The sequence below is a fragment of the Trichosurus vulpecula genome, chromosome 2, assembly GCF_011100635.1.
Source record: "Trichosurus vulpecula isolate mTriVul1 chromosome 2, mTriVul1.pri, whole genome shotgun sequence".
Taxonomy (NCBI): domain Eukaryota; kingdom Metazoa; phylum Chordata; class Mammalia; order Diprotodontia; family Phalangeridae; genus Trichosurus; species Trichosurus vulpecula.
In genome coordinates, this window is record NC_050574.1 from 72218814 (window position 1) to 72243959 (window position 25146).

The following is a 25146-nucleotide window of genomic DNA, read 5'->3' on the forward strand; positions in this document are numbered from 1 at the left end:
TTGCATTTCTAGAACTTACCCCTACAGATACTGATAGATCCTGAGGAAATATTTCAATTGAGAACAATCTGACTCAAATGTTAAGTTAACACATCTCTCCCAGGTGAAAAGAACCCAGAGTTAGTGTTAGGAGCTCTCAATAAACCAGGCAGAAAAATTCAGTTTATACTTCACACACCCCCTAATTCTCACTTTTACCTGCGTCCTTAAACACACGAATCTAACAGCGCTTGCCATTCAATCAGCAACTTCTGTAATGTTATTTACTACCATCCCAAGTTCCCTAGAGCTTGAACTGGAATTTAACATAATGTTCAGCTTTGCTTTTGTGACCCCTTAAGGTTATTCTACGTATTATCAAGTAAAGGGAATAAAAACTAAAGATACTCACCAAGAGTAACACACACTTGCCGTTTGCAGCTGTTGGGTTAGGTAAGTCGTACAGAGAATAAAGGCTGTGTGATCCTGACCCTCAGACTCCAGATTACATATGATGTCTAGCACTTCCTTGCAGTCCAATTTTGCAATCTATCAAAAATGAGATGGCTGAGTCAAAAAGAAAATGGTGACTTTCCTGAACAAGTTTGGCACAAAGTGAAGCTTCTTTACAACATTTACAACAAGTCCCAAATCTTTAGCTGGTTAGCAGGGCAAAATCCAACACAAGCTAATCCTTTGAGGCTTTCGGGCACGAACATGTTAGACAAGAAGAAAAAGGCTCCATGGGGCAGGCAGGGCATAGTAGAGACACTACAAACAAGTTCCCCTCTACCACCTCCTCCCCTTTCCCAATGAAATAAAAGACTGCAAAAAAACTGGGGCGGGGGGGGGGGGGGGGTTTAGGTTTTTTGTTTGGTTTTGGATTTTGAAACCAGACCTGTGATTTCAATGTCATAGAGAACTCTTGGTGAGGAAAATCTCTCTCCCAATGCAGAATGACACCGGTTGTGTAACTTTTGTAACTCATAGCCTTAGCAAGTTGCCTGGAGTACTGAGAGGTTAAGGGGCTTGCCTGGGGCCACAGTCAGTATGTGATCAGAGGCAGAACTTGAATCCAGGTCTTTCTGACTTCAAGGATGGCTTTCTATTCACTACACATCATAGCTGCCTCTCCAGGTAAACTGATTTTAATATAGCTCTTGGATACCTGGAACAAAACATATTATGTTTAAAGAGGATTCGTCTCATCTGAAGTTCCTTCTTTGTACTTTATTCAAAATGTTACTATGGTTACAAATATATGAACAAAACACCTGGCCTCCTGCTATTACTGCTGGCAGCTGAGCTAGACTGGGACCTTTTAGAAGCTGTTGCTTGGAGTACAAACAACAATAAGGCAATACCTCATTTACTTGGCATCACCAGGGAATGCAGTGTTCTGGGTAAGTCAAATTTCTAGGTTATTAAATCTTAATCTCTCTAAATACTAAATTTTAAATTTTTAACTGTTTGTAATGAAAATCTTTCTAAAATATGTTCCATCTTTCCCTAATAAAGAAAATGGTGAATGTAATTTAACTTTTCTAAATGACTAGTGTCAACCCTTAGTAATGACACATTTTTGCTAAAATACAGCTTCATTACTATGTCTAAAGTACTAAGTCTGCAATAAAACTGGTGATATTTATGCTTCCTTTCTGATTCTTTCTTATGACCAAGGGGGTGCGCACTGTGCAGCAAGATGAGGACCTACTTTGTATGAGATGAGTTAGATGAGGCAGCATACGGTAGTGTGGTATAATGGATAGAGCTCAGTCAGAAAAACCTGGGTTCTAGTCCCAGCTCTGACAAATGTTGACTCTGTGCCCGAGGACAGTTAATTAAGCTTCTCATTCCTATCCTCCATCCCGACTCTCCAAGACTCAATGTGACAAGAGCAACTGCCAATCTGCATAGGCAAATGGATTTTCTTCCTTGGAGAGTTCCCTACACAAATGAAATCACAGGCAATATGGCGTAGTGGAAAACAGCACTGGTTCCAGAGTCAGAGGACCCAGGTTCATACCCCACCTCTACTCCTGCCTACCTGTGTGACCTTGGGCAATTCACCAAACCTCTCTGAGTCATAGAGTCCTCATCTGTAAAATGAGGAGTCTGGCCCTTCTCACTATGGATCTGTGATCTATCATGTGGGTCCAGCTCTGTGACCTTGAGCAATCACTGAACTTGCTGGACTGTACAGGAGCTGGCCTTACTTACCTCACAAAGCTGCTGTGATAAGGCATTTTCACCAAATGCCTGCAGGACACATAGTAATCCCCTTAATAAATACTGGATTGACTGAGGAGATGCCATTTCCTCAGGCTCTGGGATGCCTTTGCACTCACTCCTCCCCCACTGGTGGGACAGTCACAGTCACTATCCAGCTGTCTGATCCTCACTGGGGCCCCTCAATTGTTCCACACTGCCTACTCTACAAGACTACCATGTCAGATTCTCTTATCCTTTGTTTTTTCCATTCTCCACCCCTTTTTATTTTTTTTAAAGGCTGCTCAAAGGTTATTAGTTTCTCTTAAGTACAATGTAAAGTCACTAATGCTGTTGGAAAGCATCTAGGTAGGTGACTTGGAGAGTTAAAAAGAAACAAGTGTTTCCAGTGTTGGTTTTTTTCCCTTTAAAAAACCCCACAACACAACTACTTCTACCCTTAAAGAACTTGCCACCTCATCTAAGGCTCCAGGTTGGAAGGTGAAAGGTAGGGTAGGGTAGGAGCTCTGACTCTAAGTGCCCATCCAAACTGAGGAGACCCAGCCCTGATTCTGCTGTCCTCATGGCCAGGGCCTAAGGGTTTATGCCATGAGTCATCTGGCAAATTCCTAAGTGCTCTGGGGATTCCAAAACAAGTGGTATGAATGGATGACTTAACTTCCCCTTACTGGCCAGGTTCTGACTCTGGAAGCTCAGGGTGTTAGGGGATCTCTAGACACTCCCACAGGAGCCACTCATGAAGTGGGTCTCAGATGCCTTTTGTAGTAGACATGGGCTCTTGGTACAAGTACATAGCTACATGGGATTGCTGCCATGTGCTTGTTCTTGCTTCTTGTGATGATGCTACCCTTAGTGGCAAGTTTCTATGCAGCCCCTGTCAGGTAGTAGGCAGCAATTAATGATGTGGGGAAAACTTCATTGCACCATTTGAACCTAGTGAGAGACCAGACTTGTTGCTTAGAGACCAGATTTGCTTAATGCTTAACTCAGGACATCCAGGTTATGCTGACCTCCAAAACCTTCCAAGGGATCCAAAGACTGATGCAAGGAATCTCCAGTTTCCTGAGATATAGATTTTAATTAATCTAAGTGTCTTATCTGTAAACTGCCTTCATACTGGCCAATCAGATGACGGTTTCCTTGGCTCCTCTGTTTGAATTCCTATATAACATGGAATTCATAGATTCTGGAAGAGTGGGTCACCCCTTTTTCACCTCTCCCCTCCGTGGGATGACTTAAACCTCTTTCTAAAACTTTTTTTTTTCAGTTCTGGGTTTATTCTCAACCAACAATAATTGATCACAAGTGACTTGGCTAAGGGGAACTAAGCCACTTTAAAAACCATAGTCCCATCCTTGCTCTCTGGTTAAAAAACACAAGACAAAAGGGAATGTTGTCCGGTCAAAAACAAGATCCTTAATTCGAAAGGTACTTACTTTTCAAAAGTTAAATCAAATTGGTCCTGGATTTAACTGAGAAAGTGCATGAAGATTTTTGGTAAGAAATACAAGCACAGATGATAAAGGGGGTGGGGCAGGGCAGTGTCACACAATATTTTACATTTTGAATGTCTTTTACTTCTCAAAGTACAAATATAAATATTAAATCACTTCATCTTTGCAATAAACTTGCAGGGCAGCATTGTGTAGTGGACCAGCCTTGGAACCAGAAAGACCTGGGTTCGAGTCCCACCTGATACATTCTGGCTGTGTGATCTTGGGCAAGTCCTGTAATCTCTCAGGGTCCTAGGCAACTCTCTACAACTAAGATGCAGAGAGGCTGCTAAACTGTATTGGTAAGACAGTTTCCTTACCTGGGAGCTCCCTACATCAATAAAATCATGAATCTGGAGCAAAAAATTTAAGACAAAAACTTGTAGATGGATACCTTCCTGTTTAAAAACACTGCCTGATGAAAACACTAACAAAGCTAAAACAATCAAATTGGTGGCACCTCAAAGGCAAAGAGCCATTCTCAAGAGCTACTGAGCCAATTTGTAAAATTACCTCCATATCACAGATGAGAGAACTCGCACACTGGGGTGATTATTTAACTTGCCCAAAGTCACAGTGCTAGTCAGTGGCAGACCCAGGTCTTCTGACTTCTAACCAGTGCTCACTCTATATGACCTTTAAAATATGTTGCTATAATCAGCAAGATTTTAACTTAAGCAGAGAACCAAATTTAATTAACCACATGAAGAAGTTTAAATTCATAAAGCTAACCATGCAGCAGGAATTCAAAAATCTTTTTCAATCAAGGGCACCACATAGAAGGAAGGAAGCAGGATTTGAGTTTTGAAATCCAAAGACACAATGAAGGCTCAATTTAGCTGCCAGAGACAGAATATGCTACACCATGAAGATGTCATTTTAGTGAGATTCTGGCACAATCCAGCCCTCTGGATCAAATCTATGGCTGGATGGACTAGGAAAATTAAAAGCAGTGCCCACAAAACACTGGCCAAAGAATGAAATGGAGACTACCATGCTAGGACAAATAGCTGTTCCACAGCAAACCCAGCCAACACTTCATGCAGGGAGAAAGCCAGAGTTCGGAAAGCTGACAGGGGCTACAATACAATACCTCAAAGATGGTTTACTAGAACATTATCAAGATGTTTGAGAACACCAAGAAAAAGAGTTGTGGATTGAAATCTGAATTAGCCCACCGCATGTTGTCAAATGGTTACAAGGAACCATAACTTTCAGCGAAAGAACATCTGACAGACTAATTTCAACATTACAATAGTTTCACAACATGAAGGTGGGAATTTGGTCATAATGGATTAAAGACACTGCTGAGAAATGGTGTTGGTTGGGCCTGTTTTTATGCAGGGTATAACTGCATCCTATTGGTCCGAATATAGGCTGCCCCAAAACCACATGCCACAGCCCTAAAATGAAATCTTTCATAAAGAAGAAAATGTTGTCAGTAAAATTAGTTTCCCACTACTAATTCATCTTGGAGAATAGTACTAAGATCCCAAAACTTCATCACATGTTTTGGTGGCTGATGATGAGAACACCACAGACAGGTTGTTCTTATTTGCTCTCACCCCACTCCCAGGGCAGCCCCTTGGCCAGTTTCAAAACTAAGAAACACCATTCCTCTATGGGATCCATTCCCTGGTCTACTTGACTGTTCTGTGATACTGACCTCCACACTAAAGCACCTCAGCAACAGCTCTGGGGTCATCCATCCACCTCATTATATTGAAGGCCAGGCCAGGGGATAAAGTATATATTCTGGGAGGAGAAGGGGAACACACTGCTGAGATTCCCTGTCCCTGCCCAACTGGTAATCTACAGACTCAAGAACGTACATGAGAAGGAATGAGAATTCATAAGATCATAGACCATAGGTCATAAAACCTGTGGTCAAACTGATCTCTAAAGACAGGGGATGATGATATTAATTCTATTCCAGCTGACATTTGTATAGTGCTTTAAGGATTGCAATGCACTTCACATACATTAAGTCATCTGATGCAGTGTGTAAGCGGGAGGGATCTGCCTCCCTTACCTTGCAGTGTCAGCAGCAGGGGCGTCTGGCACAGGCTCCTTCAGCAGGTGTGCGGGCCGGTGGGGAAGCTGTTGCTACTGCTTCTGTTGCTGCTAGGGAGACCAGCGAGGCTTAAGCTGTGCCTATGGTACTAAGAGTGCAATTATAGGGCTGCACTCACGTTTTATACAATCAGATCTGGGGAAAAAGCATGGCCTACATTCAGACCAATACGGTAATAAGAACCACCACTTTACTTTTCTCTAACACCTTACACTCTTCAAAGTGCTGTCAAAAACATTACTTCATTTGGGTCTTACAACCTTGTGAGATTATTATCACCATTCTGTCACTAAAGAAACTGAGGATCAAGTTGGATTCTAAGGAAAAATCGACTGCTTCCTGACTCATAATAATAATAATAGTTAATAACTCACGTTACATAACCTTTTAAAGTTGACAAAGTGCTTTCCTTTCAGCAACCCTGTGTAATAGATAATGCAAACATTATCATTCTCACTTTACTGATGGGGAAACTGAGCCTCAAGAGTCTAAATGGTTTGCCCAAAGCCTGCTAGTTAGGAAATGGCAGAAGCAGGATCCAAACCCATCTGTCCTGACTCAATTTCAGGCTTATTTGGTACACTGTACTGTCACTGATTTAACCACAAAAGAGATTAAAAATAGTTTTTTTGCCAGGTGATTTTCACAAGTGAACAGTTTACATTTTAAATGGGTGCATTACAAAGCTTTCTATGTAACTGCCAGGGACATTTCAGCAGATATATCCAAATGGGATGTGTTTGAAATAAAAGTTGATTGAAGAATACATTTATAATAAAGCCTCACACTAAGTCGTCCTTGTCTGAATTAATTTGCTCCTAATAAACTGTTTAATTACTTTTGATTGCTGTATATCTAATGGCCAGATTAGTCACTTGTGTACAGAATTTTTTTTTAGTCAAAACTCAGGAAAACAGTGTATTCAAGAATCAGCAGATCTCTATCAGTGAGGGGAAAACACACATCAACAAAATCCTCAATCACAAATCCTTTTAAGTTCTGAACTATATCTATCTACACTGGACACGGTTAGCTAGGTATTAATAAGTAAAATGTGATAAAAATGAATGATGCAATGGATTCTTAATCTCATCTGCATACTGGTTGGAGCCAACAATGAAAATTGCAAAGCATCCATGATTTGTCATCCTATGTGATTATTTCTTATGTCCTTTCATAAATCCTCCCATTGAGGAACTACACTATGTGTTGAAGGTCTTTCTCTTATTCTTAAAATGTTTTCTGGACACCAGTCCACAATGGCTTGTCCATCTGTTCTTTCTCACTCTTGGTCATGCAGAAAAAATGGGGATACATAACAAAACTATGTCAAATAGGGATAACAATCAAATGAGGTGACATGTTAAAGCACTTTGAAAAGTGTAAGGTTAATTATAAAAATTCATGGTGGCACTTTTTATTATTTCCACTCCATAATTCAGATTTCAGTCCACTGCTCCCATTCTGTAACAGGCCTAGAACATACCTACTTTGAGCACCTGAAAATGCTGTTGAGAAGTGAAATATGGTTACTTTCACCAGTCCAAACTTATCTACTCTTCTAGTCCCAGATTAAGTTCCTCCCTCTTTTTTGAAAGTCAGTCCTGGGTAGAAAGATCATCTCCTTCCCTAAACCTATAGGAATTGTCTGTAGTGCTACTGTATTTCTGGCAATTAATTTTATGCTGCTCAGTAAGGGCTCTTGAAATGTTGACTTGTCTCACATATACACATACATATACATATACGTATGTATGATGTACCTTTCTACATACTGATGCCAGATCTAATCTTGTTTTATGAACCATTCAAAACAACAAATGGCCCAGTCAGTATTAATCTTTTCAAGTTAATAATGCTGAAAATATTATACTTTAAAATTCATTGACCACTTTCTTTCAATCAGCCAGTAAAATGATGCAAATTAACATTTGCCAGACTAAAGATGACAATAAAACAAAAAAAAATATTGCTTACAACACTATAATCTCAAGTGTGTAACTTTAAGGATGTAGGTAAACCATTTTAATACATAGTTTCTCAAATATACTAGAGTTTCCCATGGCTGTGTATTGTGTAAAATCACAACTACATGAAGTCTTCTGTTGTTCTCAGATGGCTCTGCATTTGTCAATCTTCTTAAATATATTTTGATATCCTGTACCAGCTATGGTTAGTTGACACAACAGGAGACCAAAAGAGTCCAGAAAAATGCCTTAGTCAGCACACATGTGACTTATTTGCCAATGCAAAGAAGTGGCTGCCAAAGGCAACACTGGGTTAAAATATGTTCGTGAGAATCTTACAAAAAAAAAATGGATTCCCTATGGATAGTAAGGTCCTCTAGAAGCTCCTGTTTGTGAATGACATTATGCCCCGCATTGATGCATGCATCAAGCCCCACAACACTGCTGAGACTCCCACCAGAGAGCTGTAATCACTAAAAGAAGTTTGGCCAGAGCATTCCCACAGAAAAGACAACCAAGTGGATGAAGAATGTTTATTGCCCAGATTCCAACGGGCATTTGGATGGATCCTCTATAGAGTTTTCCAGCAGCTTAATGTATCTGGGACAGACAGTAAAGATGAATGAGTTTGGTCCAGAGTTAACAGGAAGAAAGGCAGAGCAGGCTGCTTTTGGGAAATTGCAAAGTTCTTTTACTGACCAGGACTCCAAAGAAAGTAGAGGCCCATTGTAAAAATATTAAAATATTAACATCCTGCCAGTGTTCCTATATGGCAGAAAGATATGGAATTCAATTGCCTCCAAAGAACTAAAAATGTGTATCACACAGAAGGCAATGGAAGGGTGAAGGGTCAGTGTGAGCAGGAGATATCATATGAAAGAATGAGGAACTCCAAAGAACAGGAATAAAGGATGTCAGTTATCAGGGAACTGTATGGCAGGAAGAGAAGATGGGTTGGTTACATGGCAAGAACCAGAGATGGCAAGGTAATTTTGCAGATGAGGAGGGACAGCATTCCAGTTACAGAGGGGAGGGAAGGGGAGAAAGCTGTTAATAAGTAGATACACAGTAAATGAAATTTCTTAAGGAAACAGTAAGGAGGCCAAGCAGAAAAGACAGGCTGAATCCAAATGAAGAAGAGCTTAAAATTTCAAACAAAAGGGGTATGTATTTTATACTAAGTCAATAGGGAGCCACTGAAGCTTCTTGAGCAGGGTACTAACATGCTATGACCTATGCTTTCAAAATAGCAATTTGGCAGCTGTTTAAAAGGTTGACTACAGAAAGGGAGACCGATTAGATTAGTCATTGTAATTGTGGAGGTGAAAGGCTGATGAGGGCTTGAACAGAGAGAAGGGAGCAGGACTGCAGAGGTTGTAGAGGTATAAAAAGCAAGATCTGGCAACTGAACAGATATGTAGATTGAGGGAAAGTGAGGAGTCGAGGACAGTGCTACTATTTTAAACATGGGACACTGGAAAAATAGTAGTGGCCCTCAAAAGAAAGAAGAAAATTTGGATTTGGGGAAAAGATAACCCATGACATGGTTTAAACCCATGGAAGTTGCTGAGGTCACCAAGTGAAAAGACATAAAGAAGAGAAGAAGGCCCAGGACAGAGTTTTGGGACACAACCATATTTAGGAGGACTCAGCAAGGAGACTGAGAAGAACAGGCAGAAGAGAACCAGGAGATAATGATGGAAAGAAAACTCAATAGGGGAGCACAAAGGAAGTGAGGAGGTGCAACAGTACCAAATGCAGGGACAAAGAGGAATATTGAGAAAATATCATCAGGACCTGGATCCTGCCCCCCCCCCAAAACCTTGTTTTTTGTACTTGGAGGCAGTTTATATTTTTCAAAGTGCTTTTATGTTATTTATTTCCTATCTATTTGGGGGGTAGGAGGAAGAAAGGAATGCCCATAAGACTGGGAAATTAATAGTCTCTGAAGCACTATTACTTTTTTCTGGTAATATAATTGTGAGAGTGGACTGAATTAAGAATTAGAAAGAGAAAGATAAATAATTGTACAAAAGGAAAAACGATGAATAATATAGATAGCTTCAGTTCATGATACCTGACCCCAGGCTTTGTCCTGACACTAGCAAAGTATCTTCAAATACTGACCAGCAAAGTGCTAGATTTGGAAGTCAGGAAGACCTAGGTTCTTCTTCTTCTTCTTCCTTTTTTTAATCTAATTTATTTATTTAACATATTTAGTTTTCAGCATTGGTTTTCACAAGAGTTTGAATTACAAATTTTCTCCCCATTTCTACCCTCCCCCCACCCACTCCAAGATGGAGTATATTTTGGTTGCCCTGTTCCCCAGTCGGCTCTCCCTTCTGTCACCCCACTCCCCTTCCATCCCCTTTTCCCTTCCTTTTTTGTAGGGCAAGCTAAATTTCGACTCCCCATTGCCTGTGTATCTTATTTTCTAGTTGCATGCAAAAAACTTTTTTTTTTTGTTTTTGAACATCTGTTTTTAAAAACTTTGAGTTCCAAATTCTCCCCCCTCCTCCCTTCCCACCCACCCTCCCCAAGAAGTCAAGCAATTCAACATAGGCCACATGTGTATCATTATGTATAACCCTTCCACAATACTCATGTTGTGAAAGACTAACTATATTTTGCTCCTTCCCAACCCGTCCCCCTTTATTGAATTTTCTCCCTTGACCCTGTCCCCTTTTGAAAGTGTTTGTTTTTGATTACCTCCACCCCCATCTGTCCTCCCCTCCATCATCCCCCCCTTTTTTTATCTTCTTCCCTCTTCTTTTCTGTGGGGTAGGATACCCAATTGGGTGTGCATGGTATTCCCTCCTCAGGCCAAATCTGATGAGAGCAAGATTCACTCATTCCCCCCTCATCTGCCCTCTCCCCTCCTCCCACAGAACTGCTTCCTCTTGCCACCTTTATGGGAGATAATCCACCCCATCCTATCTCTCCCTATCTCCCTCTCTCAATATGATCCTCTCTCATCCCTTAATTTGATTTTATTTCTTTTAGATATCTTCCCTTCATCTTCAACTCCCCCTGTGTCCTCTCCCTCTCTCTCTCTCTCTCTCTCTCTCTCTCTCTCTCTCTCTCTCTCTCTATATATATATATATATATATATATATATATATATATATAAATATATATATATACACACACACACATTCACATATATATATATATATAAATATATATATATACACACACACACATTCACATATATATATACACACACATATATGCACACTCCCCTCAGCTACCCTAATACTGAGGTCTCATGAATCATACATGTTATCTTTCCATGTAGGAATGTAAACAAAACAGTTCAACTTTAGTAAGTCCCTTGCAATTTCTTTTTCTTGTTCTTTTTCTTGATTACCTTTTCATGTTTCTCTTGATTCTTGTGTTTGAAAGTCAAATTTTCTATTCAGCTCTGGTCTTTTCACTGAGAAAGCTTGAAAGTCCTCTATTTTATTAAAAGTCCATATTTTGCCTTGGAGCATGATACTTAGTTTTGCTGGGTAGGTGATTCTTGGTTTTAATCCTAGATCCATTGATCTCCGGAATATCGTATTCTAAGCCCTTCGATCTCTTAATGTAGAAGCTCCCAGATCTTGGGTTATTCTGATTGAGTTTCCACAATACTCAAATTGTTTCTTTCTGGCTGCTTGCAGTATTTTCTCCTTGATCTGGGAGCTCTGGAATTTGGTGACAATATTCCTAGGAGATTTCTTTTTGGGATCTATTTGAGGAGGCGATCGATGGATTCTTTCAATTTCTATTTTGCCCTGTGGCTCTAGAATATCAGGGCAGTTCTCCTTGATAATTTCTTGAAAGATGATATCTAGGCTCTTTTTTTGATCATAGCTTTCAGGTAGTCCAATAATTTTTAAGTTCTCTCTCCTGGATCTATTTTCCAGGTCAGTGGTTTTTCCAAGGAGATATTTCACATTGTCTTCCATTTTTTCATTCCTTTGGTTCTGTTTTATAATATCTTGATTTCTCATCAAGTCATTAGCTTCCACTTGCTCCAATCTAATTTTTAAAGTAGTATTTTCTTCAGTGGTCTCTTGGACCTCCTTTGCCATTTGGGTTAGTCTATTTTTTAAGGTGTTGTTTTCTTCAGTGTATTTTTCAGTATTTTTTTGGGTCTCCTTTAGCAAGTCATTGACTTGTTTTTCATGGTTTTCTCGCATCCTTCTCATTTCTCTCCCCAATTTTTCCTCTACTTCTCTAACTTGCTTTTCCAAATCCTTTTTGAGCTGGAAGACCTAGGTTCTAATTCTCTCTCTCACACTAGGCCTGTGACTATGGACAAATGATTTAACCTTTATGAGCCTCAGTTTCCTCATCTATAAATACCCACCCAAAAGGGTGGTATACGAAGCTCAAATTATAGTTAGCAAACCACAAACCCTGCTATAAATGCCAGTTATCTTACTGCTTTCCTCCCTCAAGACCTCATTGGTCAGTCTCCCAAAACACTGCTTTTCTCATGTTACTCCCTTAAGAACCTATAAAAATCTTTTCTTACCTTCTAACTTTTAACTGTGAATTTGGCCTTCTGCCAGTGGTTACAGGGGGCCAGGGTGGGAGAAACCTTAAAGGAGGACAACTTCTATTAGGGAAACTTGAGTAAAGATAATTAAATTGTCACAAGTGGACAAAGGTGCATATTAGGAAATAAAAAATGGAGCAGCAAATTTATCTTCAAATTATTTGGGGCTTATTATTTGCTTATTAAAACCAGTAAGCATTACGGCCAGAGCTGATTAGTGGTATAATTTGAACCCCAAACACCCTGCCACTTCTACTGGAGGAAAAAAAAAGCAAGGTTCATATTGCTATAGACTAGCAGAATCACAAACATGGCATGGCAAATGACTAGCCCTTTTTAAAAAAAGAGGCTTAAAATGAAAAGCTTTATTTTTTTCTTTTTTGGGAAGGCGGCACACAATTATGAAGAGGAGGAATATATTGCTATTAGGATGAAAAAGGCAAACTTGACGCCAATTGACCGGGCAGACAAAATGCTCTAAATGTTTGGGTTCTGGGGACCCACAGTGAGTAGAATGCTGAGCCCTGAAATACCCACAAGACTAAAGAAGAGATATTGTATTTTGAGAAGACAGTTTTGAAAAATACATTAACCATCAACTAATAGCTTTCATTCCAGAGAGACAAAGAACCAGGAGATTCAAACCCAGGTTTCTGGACTCCAAGTCTGATGTTCTTTCCACAACATGCACTTGTGGAGAAGGCACTGTTACAACTACAACTACAATGTGTGGTTTCCAGTTAACCTTTCTTTCTGTTTCCAAAATGAATAAATGCCCACTGGTTCCTGTAGAGAACCGTGTTTCTGTTTATCATTTATGCCTGGAGACTGACTCTCTCCCAAAGGGGCCGAGACTAAGCCTAGATACTATCTGTCTATTTCTTTTTTAACCCAGATATGTCTCTCTCCCTTTGATACTTAGTAACCACAGTCACCTAATCCAGTGGTAGCCAAATCTTGCAACTAGACTTTCTCCATTTTTTGGATCCATTTTATTTTTGGAAGAAAAAAATTCTCTACCCCTACAGAAAACATTCCCAAATATTTTATGTCATTTTCAAAATAAAAAAAGTAAAAATACAGTAACTATATCCTACCATCAAAGGTTCTATGTTAATAAGCATTTGTCCGGAAGGTTTATAATTACCCTTCTCAGACCACCATTTACTTCCCCAAGCGATGTTATCTTATTTTTGCCAACTACAAAGGAAATTTATGCTTTGCTCCAGACTAAACTCTTTACCTTTACTAGGTCAGCTTCCTACCAGCAGGGTGTAATGGAAAGAACACTGGGTTTAGAGTCAGGTGACCTAGGTTTGAGGACTGGCTCTGTGTCATTTATGTAATTTGGTAAATGACTTAACTTCTCCAAACCTTAGGTTCCTAGTTTGTAAAATGGGAGTAATTCTTGCAATACATTTCTTCATAGTGTCGTGAGGAAAGTTCTTTGTGACTAGTAAAAGTACTACAGAATAGAAGCTGTGGTTATTCTCAGACTGCAAGGACCCACCCTTATCAGAGCAGGCTTCAGTGTTTTGGCTTCCAGCTGACTCAGTCAATTGATCTTAATTGTGTGTCTCCAGCTCAATCAACTCCCAGCAGAGGTTTCCTGTTCCACAGGCCCATTACTGGGATACCCAAAGGTGCCAGTACACACCACTTTATTCCCAGCTGCTTGCTTAACTTAACTCGTCTATTGACCTCAGCATCGGTTGCTAGTGAACTCTCCTTAGTTCGGTCTCTCTTCTACTGTTACAGAATGACTAACTTGAAACTTCAATTAGTCTAAACCTGGTGACTGCTAATATTTTACCAAAAGCTTTCCTGCTGCCTTCAAAAACTAAAGTGTTACTGGCCTCATGATCTGGGAAAAAAAAAGAAAGAGTTGAAGAATATTTGCTCAACAATTAGCACGAGAAGGTAAATACTACTTACTGGAGTGATCAAGGTGGATCCAACCAAACAAAAGAAGCCATGTGGTACAGTGGGAAAGCCCCTTACTGGAAATAAAGAGATATTTTTCCCCCTGAGGGCATGACACTTGGCGGGGGGGGGGGGGGGGGGGGGGAGACTATGGATGAGAAACACTGCCAATAATATCACTGTGTGAGTATAATGGCCAGTTCTGCTTAACTGCATTTTTTCCTCTTTTTATTTCTTTGTCACAGAGATTAGCTTGCTGGATGGGTGTGGGGGATATCAAGGGAAATGAAGATGATGTTTAAAAAAAAGATATCAAAATTAAAATGAAAAAATTCTCTCAGAATTGTCCTCTTCTCTCCATTTTCATTACCACCTCTCTATTGCAGATCCTTATCATGGAGAGATACCTGGAGGCAAAAGACTCGAAAACTCCAGGGTATTCTCCCTGCTCCCCCAATCTATCCTGCACATGCTGCCAAACTCAAAGCAACTCTATCTAATATCTAATGCTGAAAGATATCTAATGCTTAAAAGTCCCTCTGGGCTCCCCGAATCAGTCTTTATCCTTACTCTGAAGACCCTCCACAGTTCAGATCCAACTTTAGTTCACACTGTCCCCCAATGGACTCTGCAGTGGGCAGGCCAACCTCATTATACTCTGCATATGCCAAGGTAATCTCCACTGGTTCCTTTGCTTCTCTTCCCCATATCCCTAGCAGTACTCATCCCAGGCTTCTCAAATGCCCATGCTTCCATAGGTTCTTTTAATGTCCAAGCAAAATTTCCAGCTCCTACTGTAAACTTGTGAACAATACTTATCGTACACTCACCAATTCCAGGCATCACAGAGGCAAGCTGCATAAATCTACAACATTCTTCTCAAGAGTATTCCTATTTAAACCATCCTTAGTCATAGTAACACTAAATCTCAGAGTTGGAAAGAACCTTACTGGTCATTCTAATCCAAACCATGCCTAAAGAGGAATCTCATCTTCAAATGGTCATCCAACTTCTGATTGAATATCCATTGTGAAGGGAAAATCACTTTCTGAGGATGCTCATTCCATTTTGGAACAGCTCTGTCAGGGTTTGTCTTTTAAACTGAGCCTGAATTTGTGTCACTTTGCAACTCTCACCCAGTGGGTCCAAGGTCTGCCCTTTGGGTCCAAGTGGAACACGTCTGATTCTAGTGTTCTGTACACAACAGGCACTTAACAAATGCTTATTGCATTGAAATACTTTAAGATTGCTTATTCAAACAGTTATTCATATGATAAAATCCCTAGAAAATTAAAATTTTAATATGAAGTTTTGTCCAGACTTGATCTCATACTAGTTAGTACAACTCATTTTCTGAATTCAAGTACAGACCCTAACGTTCACTCTTACCCAATTTGAACTCATTGTATTTGGCCCATCATTCTACCCGACATAACTAAATTTACGGAACTTCTACATGCAAGTACCACTGATACTTTCATATAACCTGAAGTCATCTCACCTGTGCCTTCATCTTGAATCCCTGAAAAACTATTAAAGAGCACGGGGGCCAAGGTAAGAGAGGAAGACAGAGACAACACACAGAAGAGTCAAATGATGAACTATGGAGAGATTCAGAGACTCAGAGAAAAGAAACAACGCTCAAGAAAGGAAACCTTGCCCTCCATTTACCCAGATGCCAGCTCTGCTGTGCTTCCACGACCATCTGACCTAATCACATCAATTCAGCCTTCGGATCTCACTCATTGCTGCTCTTTGGAAACCTCATTATTCTCAGCAGTCTTTTCTGTTATTCAACATTATTTCTACCTTCTTGCAAAAATGAACCCTCACTTTTTGCTCAGGATGCTGCATTTTATTTTAACCCCATACTCCTTTTTGAATGAAAGCCACTCTTTCCCTGAGAGCTCCCTCCACTATCCTCTGGCAAACTCCCAGTCTCTGGGGGAGAAGGCAGGAGTTCAGACACTGTCTGTTCTGTGCTGCTGACGTTTTGTCTTTGAAAGACCATACACTGTCACCCTCTCCTCATTCTTGTTACTATCTTCTACTGATTCTCTCTTCAATTTTCTCAATGGCTTTAGCAACTGGCTATTCTTGACCTCATAAGATCATAGATCTAGAACTGGATGCTCTAGAGTTCTCTTTAATTTTTGATTTGATTATTCCTTTTGACCACCCTTATCTCACAATTGTCCAGGTGACACCTAAAACTCAAGATGTCCAAAATGAACTCATCATCTCTTGTTTGAAAGAAAGCTGGAGATGCCAGACTGGAGGTCAGCAGAGAGGTCAGAGCTGGTTAAAAAGATCTGATATTCATTACCATGGAGGAGCTGGATTCAATCACGAAATGAAGTAGTGTAATAAAGGAAAAAGCTCAGGACAGAACCGCAATTGACACATAGAGTTGGACCAGATAGGTAGGAGGCCAAGGAGAACACAGTGTCCTAAAAATCTAGAAAGAAGACAGTACCAAAGAGAAGAGAGTGATCAATAGTGTCAAAGGCTAAAAAGAGGCAGAAGACAATGAGAACTGAGAAGAACTAATTGGATTTGGCAATTTCTCCCCGTCCTTCATTTAAACTGAACCTACTCTTACCAAAATCATGACCTCTAACCATAACCTCCGTTTCCCTATTCTTTTGAACTATTTCCCAGACTCTAGCTTCACCACCCCTCCATTTCTAGCCTTGGCCCCACGTCTGACATCATCCCCTTGGCTTTTGCCACTTGTTGGGTTGCTTCCTGCCCACTACTTCACAACCCTGAAAAAAGTCCATCAACTGATTTCATTACTACTGATCCCAGGCTACTGCATATTACTACAGGAAAGACTGAAACTGAACTGAATTTACCAGAATACATTTGTGGTACCTAACACAAACCTGCTGCTCCACAATACTTCTGTTCTACTTTTATTGACTCTCAACTTCAATTCCTGCAGCAATTGTTTCAACATTTTTCCTTTAAGCTGTAGAGCACAGTTGTCAGAGAAGAGTAATGGGAGCTCTTCTGCCAGCATAAAAAGCATTTTGGCGTAATCACCTATTCTCTTGTACCTCAGGAGAAGAGGTAATCTTCCATTTCTTTCTGCCCTTTTAAGATCTTGCTTCTGCTATCACCTATCCTTATTTACTTACCTCATAGGATTGGTTGTAAATAAAAGGCTTTTTAAGGCTAAAAGCACTACATAAATACAAATCATTGTCACCAATATTATCCCCTTCTAATGGCTCTTTTCCATTTTCCTACAAATGTATTCATTTCTCCCAATTACTAAAAAAAAAATCCCTAGTCTCCCCACCTAGCTTATAGTCAATTTCCTGGCCTACTGCCTATCTCCTTGAAAAGGAAACTTTACCCATTGTCTAATTCTTCACTATCCACTCTCTCATGAACTCCTTTTGACCCAATTTCTATCCTCATGACTCCATGGAAACTTTTATCTGAAAGCTAACTGGTAACCAACACCTCACCCCCTGCATGCCACCCCGTCTCCCCCCTCCACCCCAAACCAAGTTCTCATTCTTCATGACCTCTCTATATGGCATTTGACAATTGTGGTTATTGTACTCCTTATTTCTAAGAAACAGCTAGGTGGCGCAGTGGATAGTTCTGGGACTCATCTTCCTGAGTTCTGATCTGGCCTCAGACACTTACCTAGCTGTGTGACCCTAGGCAGGTCACTTAACCTGTTTGCCTCAGTTTCCTTATCTGTAAAATGAACTGGAGAAGGAAATGGCAAACCATTCTAGTATCTTGGCCAAGAAAACCCCAAATGGAGTCACAAGTAGGTCACAACTGAAAAACAACTCCTCACTTCAAGATATTCTCAATTCTAAGACTCTTAAAACATCATACTCTCCCAGTTCTCCAACTTCCTTGTGTATGCCTTGTCCACCTCCAGCATTAGCATGTTAGAACTGAGACTTAGAGCCCATCCAGTTCAACTTTCCTCATTTTACAGATAAAGAAACTGAGACATAGAGACAATAAGTGACTGCCCAAAGTCTCATAAAAGTGTTCAATAAACGTTAACTGTTTAAAGAAAACAATTAAAATTTTATATGAAATCAAGGTGTAGATTCCGTTTCACATATAATCCTCTTTTTCTGTTCTACTCTGTATATGGAAATGTCCTATGGTTTTTTATGTTTTGTAAGTTTAGAATATTAAATTTTTCAAAGTGGTCTGTATTCATTCCCTACTTTTTCTTTATTCCTTTCCTTAAACTCCCTGTGATAAAGCTTCTGGGCTAATAATTCTACTGCAGCTACTGTTTCAAAAGTGACTAACCACCTTGTTATCAAATCCAAAAGCCACTTTCTAGCCCTCACTCTCCTCCATCTTTCTGCTGCATTTGACACATTTCATCCCCCGCCCCCTTCCCCTGCATAATACTATACTATTCCGAAGACCTGGAAACAAAGTAGCTATCCCTCAAGCTAAACAAAGTGTCATATGTCAATTTAATGGAATATTTCTGTGCTGTATGAAATGATGACTATGATGAATACAGAGAAGCATGGAGTGATGTGAACTGATACAAACTGAAGTAAGCGAAGGCAAGAAATATACTTGACTTCAACAATGCAAATAGAAAGCACCACTACAGCAGAAGAGAAAATGCATGACTTCCTGGACTTCAGAACCATGTCTCTCCTTGCTGTCTTATCCTTGAACTTACCTCAGGGCTTGTGGCCTTCCTCACCCTTTCTGTCACTCTGGCCTACTGCTCACCCTAGAATATCCATATGCAAGACGTGTACCCTTTCCCTTCTCCTGGAGCCTCCGTTTGGTGGACAGAAACCTGTTCCTGACTTTCTGGATTTCAAAATCATGTAGAGTACTAGAGTAAATCATGTAGAGTAAGCACTTAAATGTTTCCTTCCTATCAAATTTTAGATATTCTTAAAAGTACAGCTTTAGAAATACCAATCAGATAGCTTCTTGTATTTCTTTCGCCTGATTCCCTTTCCACCTTCCTTGCTTGACCATAATGAGGTGAAACATAAGGAGGTAAAATATATTTTCAAATATTTGTTGAAGAATGTTTTATTTTAATATCTAACTTGACCCTTTGGTCTTAGGATCACAGATAGATGTGATAAGGGTCTCTGACATCATTTAATTTAAAATTATCCAAATTATTAAGTCCATTTACAACAGCAATGACAACTGGCTTATCAAGCTTCTCTTTCAAGATGTTCAGGGAAAAGGAATTCCATTTTTGGAGAATTATAATCTGAATTCCTAGAATTCTTTACTAACTGATCTTTTGGACTCCATTCTCTTTCTCCTCTATTCTATGAAGATTACAGCTTTCTTCATGTCACTCACCTGCATAAAAACATATATACTATTACAGATGGCATCAAATTAAAATTCATCAGATTTTTTATCAAGTGTTCCAAGGCCATTAAATTATTCATTAGGCAACAGTTCTGCAAACTCAGGCCAAAATTTTCCACAAACCCTTCTGAATACTACCTTGTAAACAAAATTCAAAGCACAAGCTACATTTAAAAAAGTATCATCAGACTGTAATATTATTCAAAAGACCTGCACAATCAATCAGCTTTCCCCTGAAATCTCTTTTTTGTCATTAATATCCCAGACCCCAATGAATGAGAGTTAAATCAGATGAAATAAAACTAACAGGTAGAAGATAATTAAACTGGTACCAGACACTGTTTTTTCAAGTGAGCTCTACAACACTAATGTCACCTCTGGGCTTTCATGAGGCTGCCCTCTCCCGTCTGTGACACCGCTCTCCTTTTTTGTCTCACCACTTGTCCTCAAGTTCCTTTGCTACTACGTGATTGAAACATCGTATGCTTCAACCTCCTAAATGTGTTCCCCTAGGTTCTATTATATGCCCTTTTCTTTTCTTCTACGCTTTTCTTTAATAACTTCAGCAGCTCCCACAGGGTTTAACTGTTATCTTTGTGCAGATACACATATCCAATCCTAGTTTCTCCCCTAAGCTTCAGTCTCGTATCACCAAGTTACTTATTGGACATTTCACGCTGAATGTCCTGGAGAAATCTTAAAACTCAACACGTTCAAAAACGAATTCATTATTGAAATTTCCTTCTAACTCTCTACCGTTTCAAACTTCCCTGTTTCTGTTGAAGTTCCAGTTTTTCTGGTTGGTAACCATGGCACTGTCCTGGATTCTTTTCTCTCCTGTAAACCGCACATACATATAGGAATAGTTGCTGAATCTTGCTGCTATTTCCACCTTCCCAACATCTCACAAATCCAATTCCTCCTCAGCTCTCAAACAGCTATCACCTTAGTTCAGGCCCTCATCATCTCTCAACTTAATCACTGCACAAACTCCCAACTGCTTTGTTTCAAGTCTTCATATATGACACTCCATCTCCCATCTCTGTGCTTTTGTACTCTGTGCTTTTTTGTACCTGTACCTGGAATGCACCTTTTTACTTCAGAGTACCTCTCTGCCAGCAGCTCAAGTCTTTCCTCATCTTGACTGCTACTACCCTCCCCGCCACTATCTTGTATTAAATTTAATGACTGTGTACGGAATTGTACTCATTCACATTTCATTTATTTCATTCATGTTTATATATGTCTTTGGTGTCTCCACCATTAGAATGTAAGCTCCTTGTAAGTACAAATCATTTTATTATTTTGTATTTGAAACTCCAGTGACCAGCACATAGCAAATACTTATTGATTAACTGACACCCTTCAGGTGAGGCTAAGGGAAAATTTTTTTTACATGCACATTTTTAAAAGTATCTAAAAATATGCCTATGTAACGTGCTTTGTATGTAAGAGGCAAATTAGTAACCTTTGAAAGCAACAGAATAGCTGCATTTCTGTGCAATCACGAAGGGTTTTGTTTTATAGAGTACTGCTGGGATTTGAACTCAGATCCTGATTCACAGTTCCTGTTGTTTTTTTAAAATGGTGCAGTGTAAAAGTACAACTATCAATTCAAGGCAGACCAAAAACACCACTATTCTCATAATTCTTCATATTAATTTTTGTCTGAATACAATTTTAATTTTTTCAGTTAACAAAGGAAAATAATCTGCTATGCCTAACTTTTATCCTCAATTCCTTTACTCTTTCAAGTATCAACTGAATAATTGTAAAGACTCATACTACACTCTGTCAAGATTCCTATATAAAGTTACACCTCAATGTGGGAACTAAATAAGGGAATTTTTTTTAAGCAAATGGTAGATAAAAAAGAAAAAAAATGTTAAAAGACAGGCCAACAGAACGAAAACTGAAAATTCCCATATTAACTTGTATTAAAGTATTTGATTTTAAAATGTTAAAGAAATATATTCCCATCTCCCACAAGAAAATTACTAAATACCTTTTTAAAAATGTAATTCTCTACTACTATTGTTTGAAAAAAAAACAAATGCCAAAGTAAACAACAAAAAAAGAATTTTAGGAGTATAATAAATATACCACTTGGTTCTATGTGCCACTTGTCACAGTCAAGATGCTTTTCCTAAATTCCCAATGTAGATATGGCTTTTAGACTATTACAAATCACTACTTGCCAAGTTAAACACACTGTATAGGTTTAAATATAGGCCACACTCTACCTTTTCTCTCCTTAAATCTGGCTTGTAAAAAACCTGAGCAGGTTATTTTTCAATTCATATTCTTCCCCCACCCTCCCAAGCCATCTCATTTTATGGCTGCAGTCTATATTTGCGGACCAATATGGTTATAATGCTTTGAAAACACATAAACTTAGGACCAAGTCACTCCTTACTCCTTTAACTTAATTGCCCTACAACGCTGGTTGTTTAATATTCATCTCCATGTGCCAAATAAGAAGAAATCAGCATATACAGGGGAAAAAGAAGTTCAACCTTAAAGATCTTAAGGTTTTAATATGCAAACCAACCAAACACCTGCGCATCCTAATTGGGTCATTCTATCACCTGCTTTCAAACTGACTCATACACAGATGAACACACATTCAGCGAGATAGGCCAAACAGCTAAGGAAGTATTCTGTACTTTAATGAGTGTGGAAAAGTCTACTTACTTTTTCAAATTTAAAAAACAAAACTCTGCTATGATATCCAACATTAGCTACTAAATTTTTATCAGAATTTCCTATGTGTGGATGACAACAATTAAGAATTGTGCTTTACTGACCTCCTTAATGGCGTCTTCACTAGGCAACATGGAGCATAGACATGTGATATAAGCTTGGCGAAAAGATGACACACTGGGAATTTCTTTAGACTCCGCACATAGTTTTGACAAAGAAGTCGCTTGTGCAATACAGTTTGACTTCAATAAGTGTTTTATTCGCATCTGCAGAAAGGAAGGTCCTTCTCGTGCAATAAATCTATTGGCTAGGGAAAGAAAAGAAACATGTTTTCATAACTGACTAACAAGCTCAAACTTGTCTAATCGCAGCTCCAGCAGTTTAAGACATCATTAGCCCAAGAAAAGGAATTTGATATCTCTTTAGTATCTGAGCAAGATAAGGAAAACTCAAATGCTGGGACAAGAATGTTTAATGTGGTCTCAAAAGCCACTTCTCTGAGATGAGATGAGAGAGACAGAGAGAAAGAGAAAGAGAGAGAGAGAGAGAGAGAGAGAGAGAGAGAGAGAGAGTGAACGAACAATCAAGAATAAATTCAATGTATAGATGACACCTTAAATGGACCAGAAGTTTTTCTAGTTCACTGAAGCTTTTAAAAGAATTACTAGACTTCTAGTAAAATTCATTGTTTGATCACCTTCTCTCAACCCTTTACCTACCAATCTCTGTCTGATGAAATGCTACCTTTCCCCTTCAAGGCCTAGCATGAATGCCATTTCCTCCATGAAGGTTCCCCAGTCCTCCTTTCTGAAATACCAAACCATTCTGTACATGTCTCTCTCATGGCCACTTATCACATTCAAACCTTATGTTATAGATGTGTACACATCTTACCTCCTGTCCTGTACTGTAAGCCCCTTAAGAACAGAAACCTGGCTTTAATTTATTTTCCACAGGAGCTTGCATATAGCAAATGCTTAATGAAATAAATGCTTATTGAATGAATATATAAAAGATAGCTATATAAAAATTATGGATTCCCTGCTCTAGAACTTGGTGTGCATTTCTTAACTTTAATGAGGAAATTTTAATAATTAGGAACATTTTACTCATCTGTAAAATTAGGGAAAATGGGATTAGATGATGTCTACAATCTAGTCTAACTTTAAATCCCCAGAGAGAATCCTATTACAAATTGTACAGTAATGAAATTCTGAAAATTATGACTCTAATTCAGTTCCAGCCACTATTCTCTCCCAAAGAAAGTACTTGATCAAATGCCAACACTTACCTTCCTCTGCCTCTACCGGTTGCTGAGAAAGGATTTTAAGAAGGACCGGATTTTTCCACACACCTTCTTTGGTAATATCAACCAAGACTTGGAGGTTATTATTTCCAAATTCCAACAAAGCATCATGTGAATCCTGCGAGCCAAAAATAAATCCAGTAACACAAAGTTAAAACACCAGAATCTGTTCTGAAAAGGGACATATATTTTATCCAATTACAAGTAAGTATGTACTAATACCTATTGTATACTCCAAGCACTCTCTTTCCTCCAGTGTAAACAAGAGGAAAAGGTTTCTGTCCCTCAGGACTTTAAAAAGTATCTTGGTTGTTTTTTTATGTAACTACAGCACCTCAGTACACAAACCTTGGGCAATTCAATGAGCTGGTCCCAGAGTTGACTGTGAATAACTTCCAAAGAATCATCATCATTACGGCTAGCATTATAGCACGTTATGGTTGACAAAGCCCTTTACTGATGTTATCTCATTTCATCCTCAAAACCACCCTATGAGGTAAGTGCTATTATCACCCCCATTTTACAAACATGGAAACTGAAGCTGAGAGGTTCTGTGCTTTGCCTGAGGTTACATAGCAAGTAAGCTCCAGAGGCAGAATTTGAGCATAGGTCTTCCTGACTCCCAATCCCATACTCCATGTATTGCTCTAACATTACAGAGTACACAAAGGGCACTGGACAGTATTACCAAATTACCAAAGATGACAAGAGCATAAGGAATAATGCATCATATCAAGTACCTGTGTGAGCAGGAAAGGAGGGCCAGGCACATGACAAGAACAAGCCTGACCGAGTTATCCTACTACCCACAAAAGGTTAGGAAACCTAAAGAGGTGCATCTAGCATATCGTATGTCTTCTATGGATGGTTTACTCACAGACATGAACAAGAGCACCTTTGGAGGACCAACACCAATAAGATCATGAATTCCTTCAAGTTTTAAGATTGTAACAGTTTAAGTAAATTTTGAATTAAAAAAAATACTTTTTGTTAGTTTTATACTTTTGTGTTGGAATTAACTAAATATTTACATATACCAAATGGGGCCATACTTAAGGCTCTGTAATGGAGAGCAGATGAAAGACTGTTTGACCAGAATCCCTGCAGATGACTGACTGACTGAACCAAAATGAGCAGTGAATACTGACAATCCTCATAGCTGTGACTTATTAAAAACCTCCCAAAACAACTTCTAAGAGATGCTTTCTTCTGTGTCAAGGTTTTCTATGAGCATTCAGACAACTAGCTTTTGGAGGTAGAAAATAAGCTATGCTTCTCTAATATCTCAGGCTGATACTCATTTTCATGTTTTTTTTTTAAAGTGCTATTTAAATTCTTATATTCTATTGGGGTTGGTATATAGAAGGGGACAAAAAAATTAGGGAGGTTTAATCATCAGAAGAACGATAAAGTACAAGTTTCACTATGGTAACATATCTTAGAATATGCATTACTTGCTTTATCCCTTACTTTATGATATTCCTAAATGATGGACACTCCTATTCTCAATTTGTTTTAACATTAATTCACATTCTTCATCATCTTTCCCATCATCTGTTTTTACAAT

At 39.1% G+C, this 25146-nt stretch overlaps 1 protein-coding gene across 1 annotated transcript in view; it reads right to left on the reverse strand.

Annotated features, from left to right (window-relative positions):
• RLF (RLF zinc finger) overlaps positions 1-25146 on the reverse strand; it is a 121147-nt gene that overhangs the window by 22893 nt on the left and 73108 nt on the right. Inside the window, exons 4-6 of the mRNA XM_036745207.1 lie at positions 23565-23697; positions 22378-22580; positions 392-528 (exon numbers count right to left, since the gene is read on the reverse strand). Of these exons, the coding sequence (XP_036601102.1) occupies positions 392-528; positions 22378-22580; positions 23565-23697 (473 nt within the window). The remainder of the gene's footprint in view (positions 1-391; positions 529-22377; positions 22581-23564; positions 23698-25146) is intronic.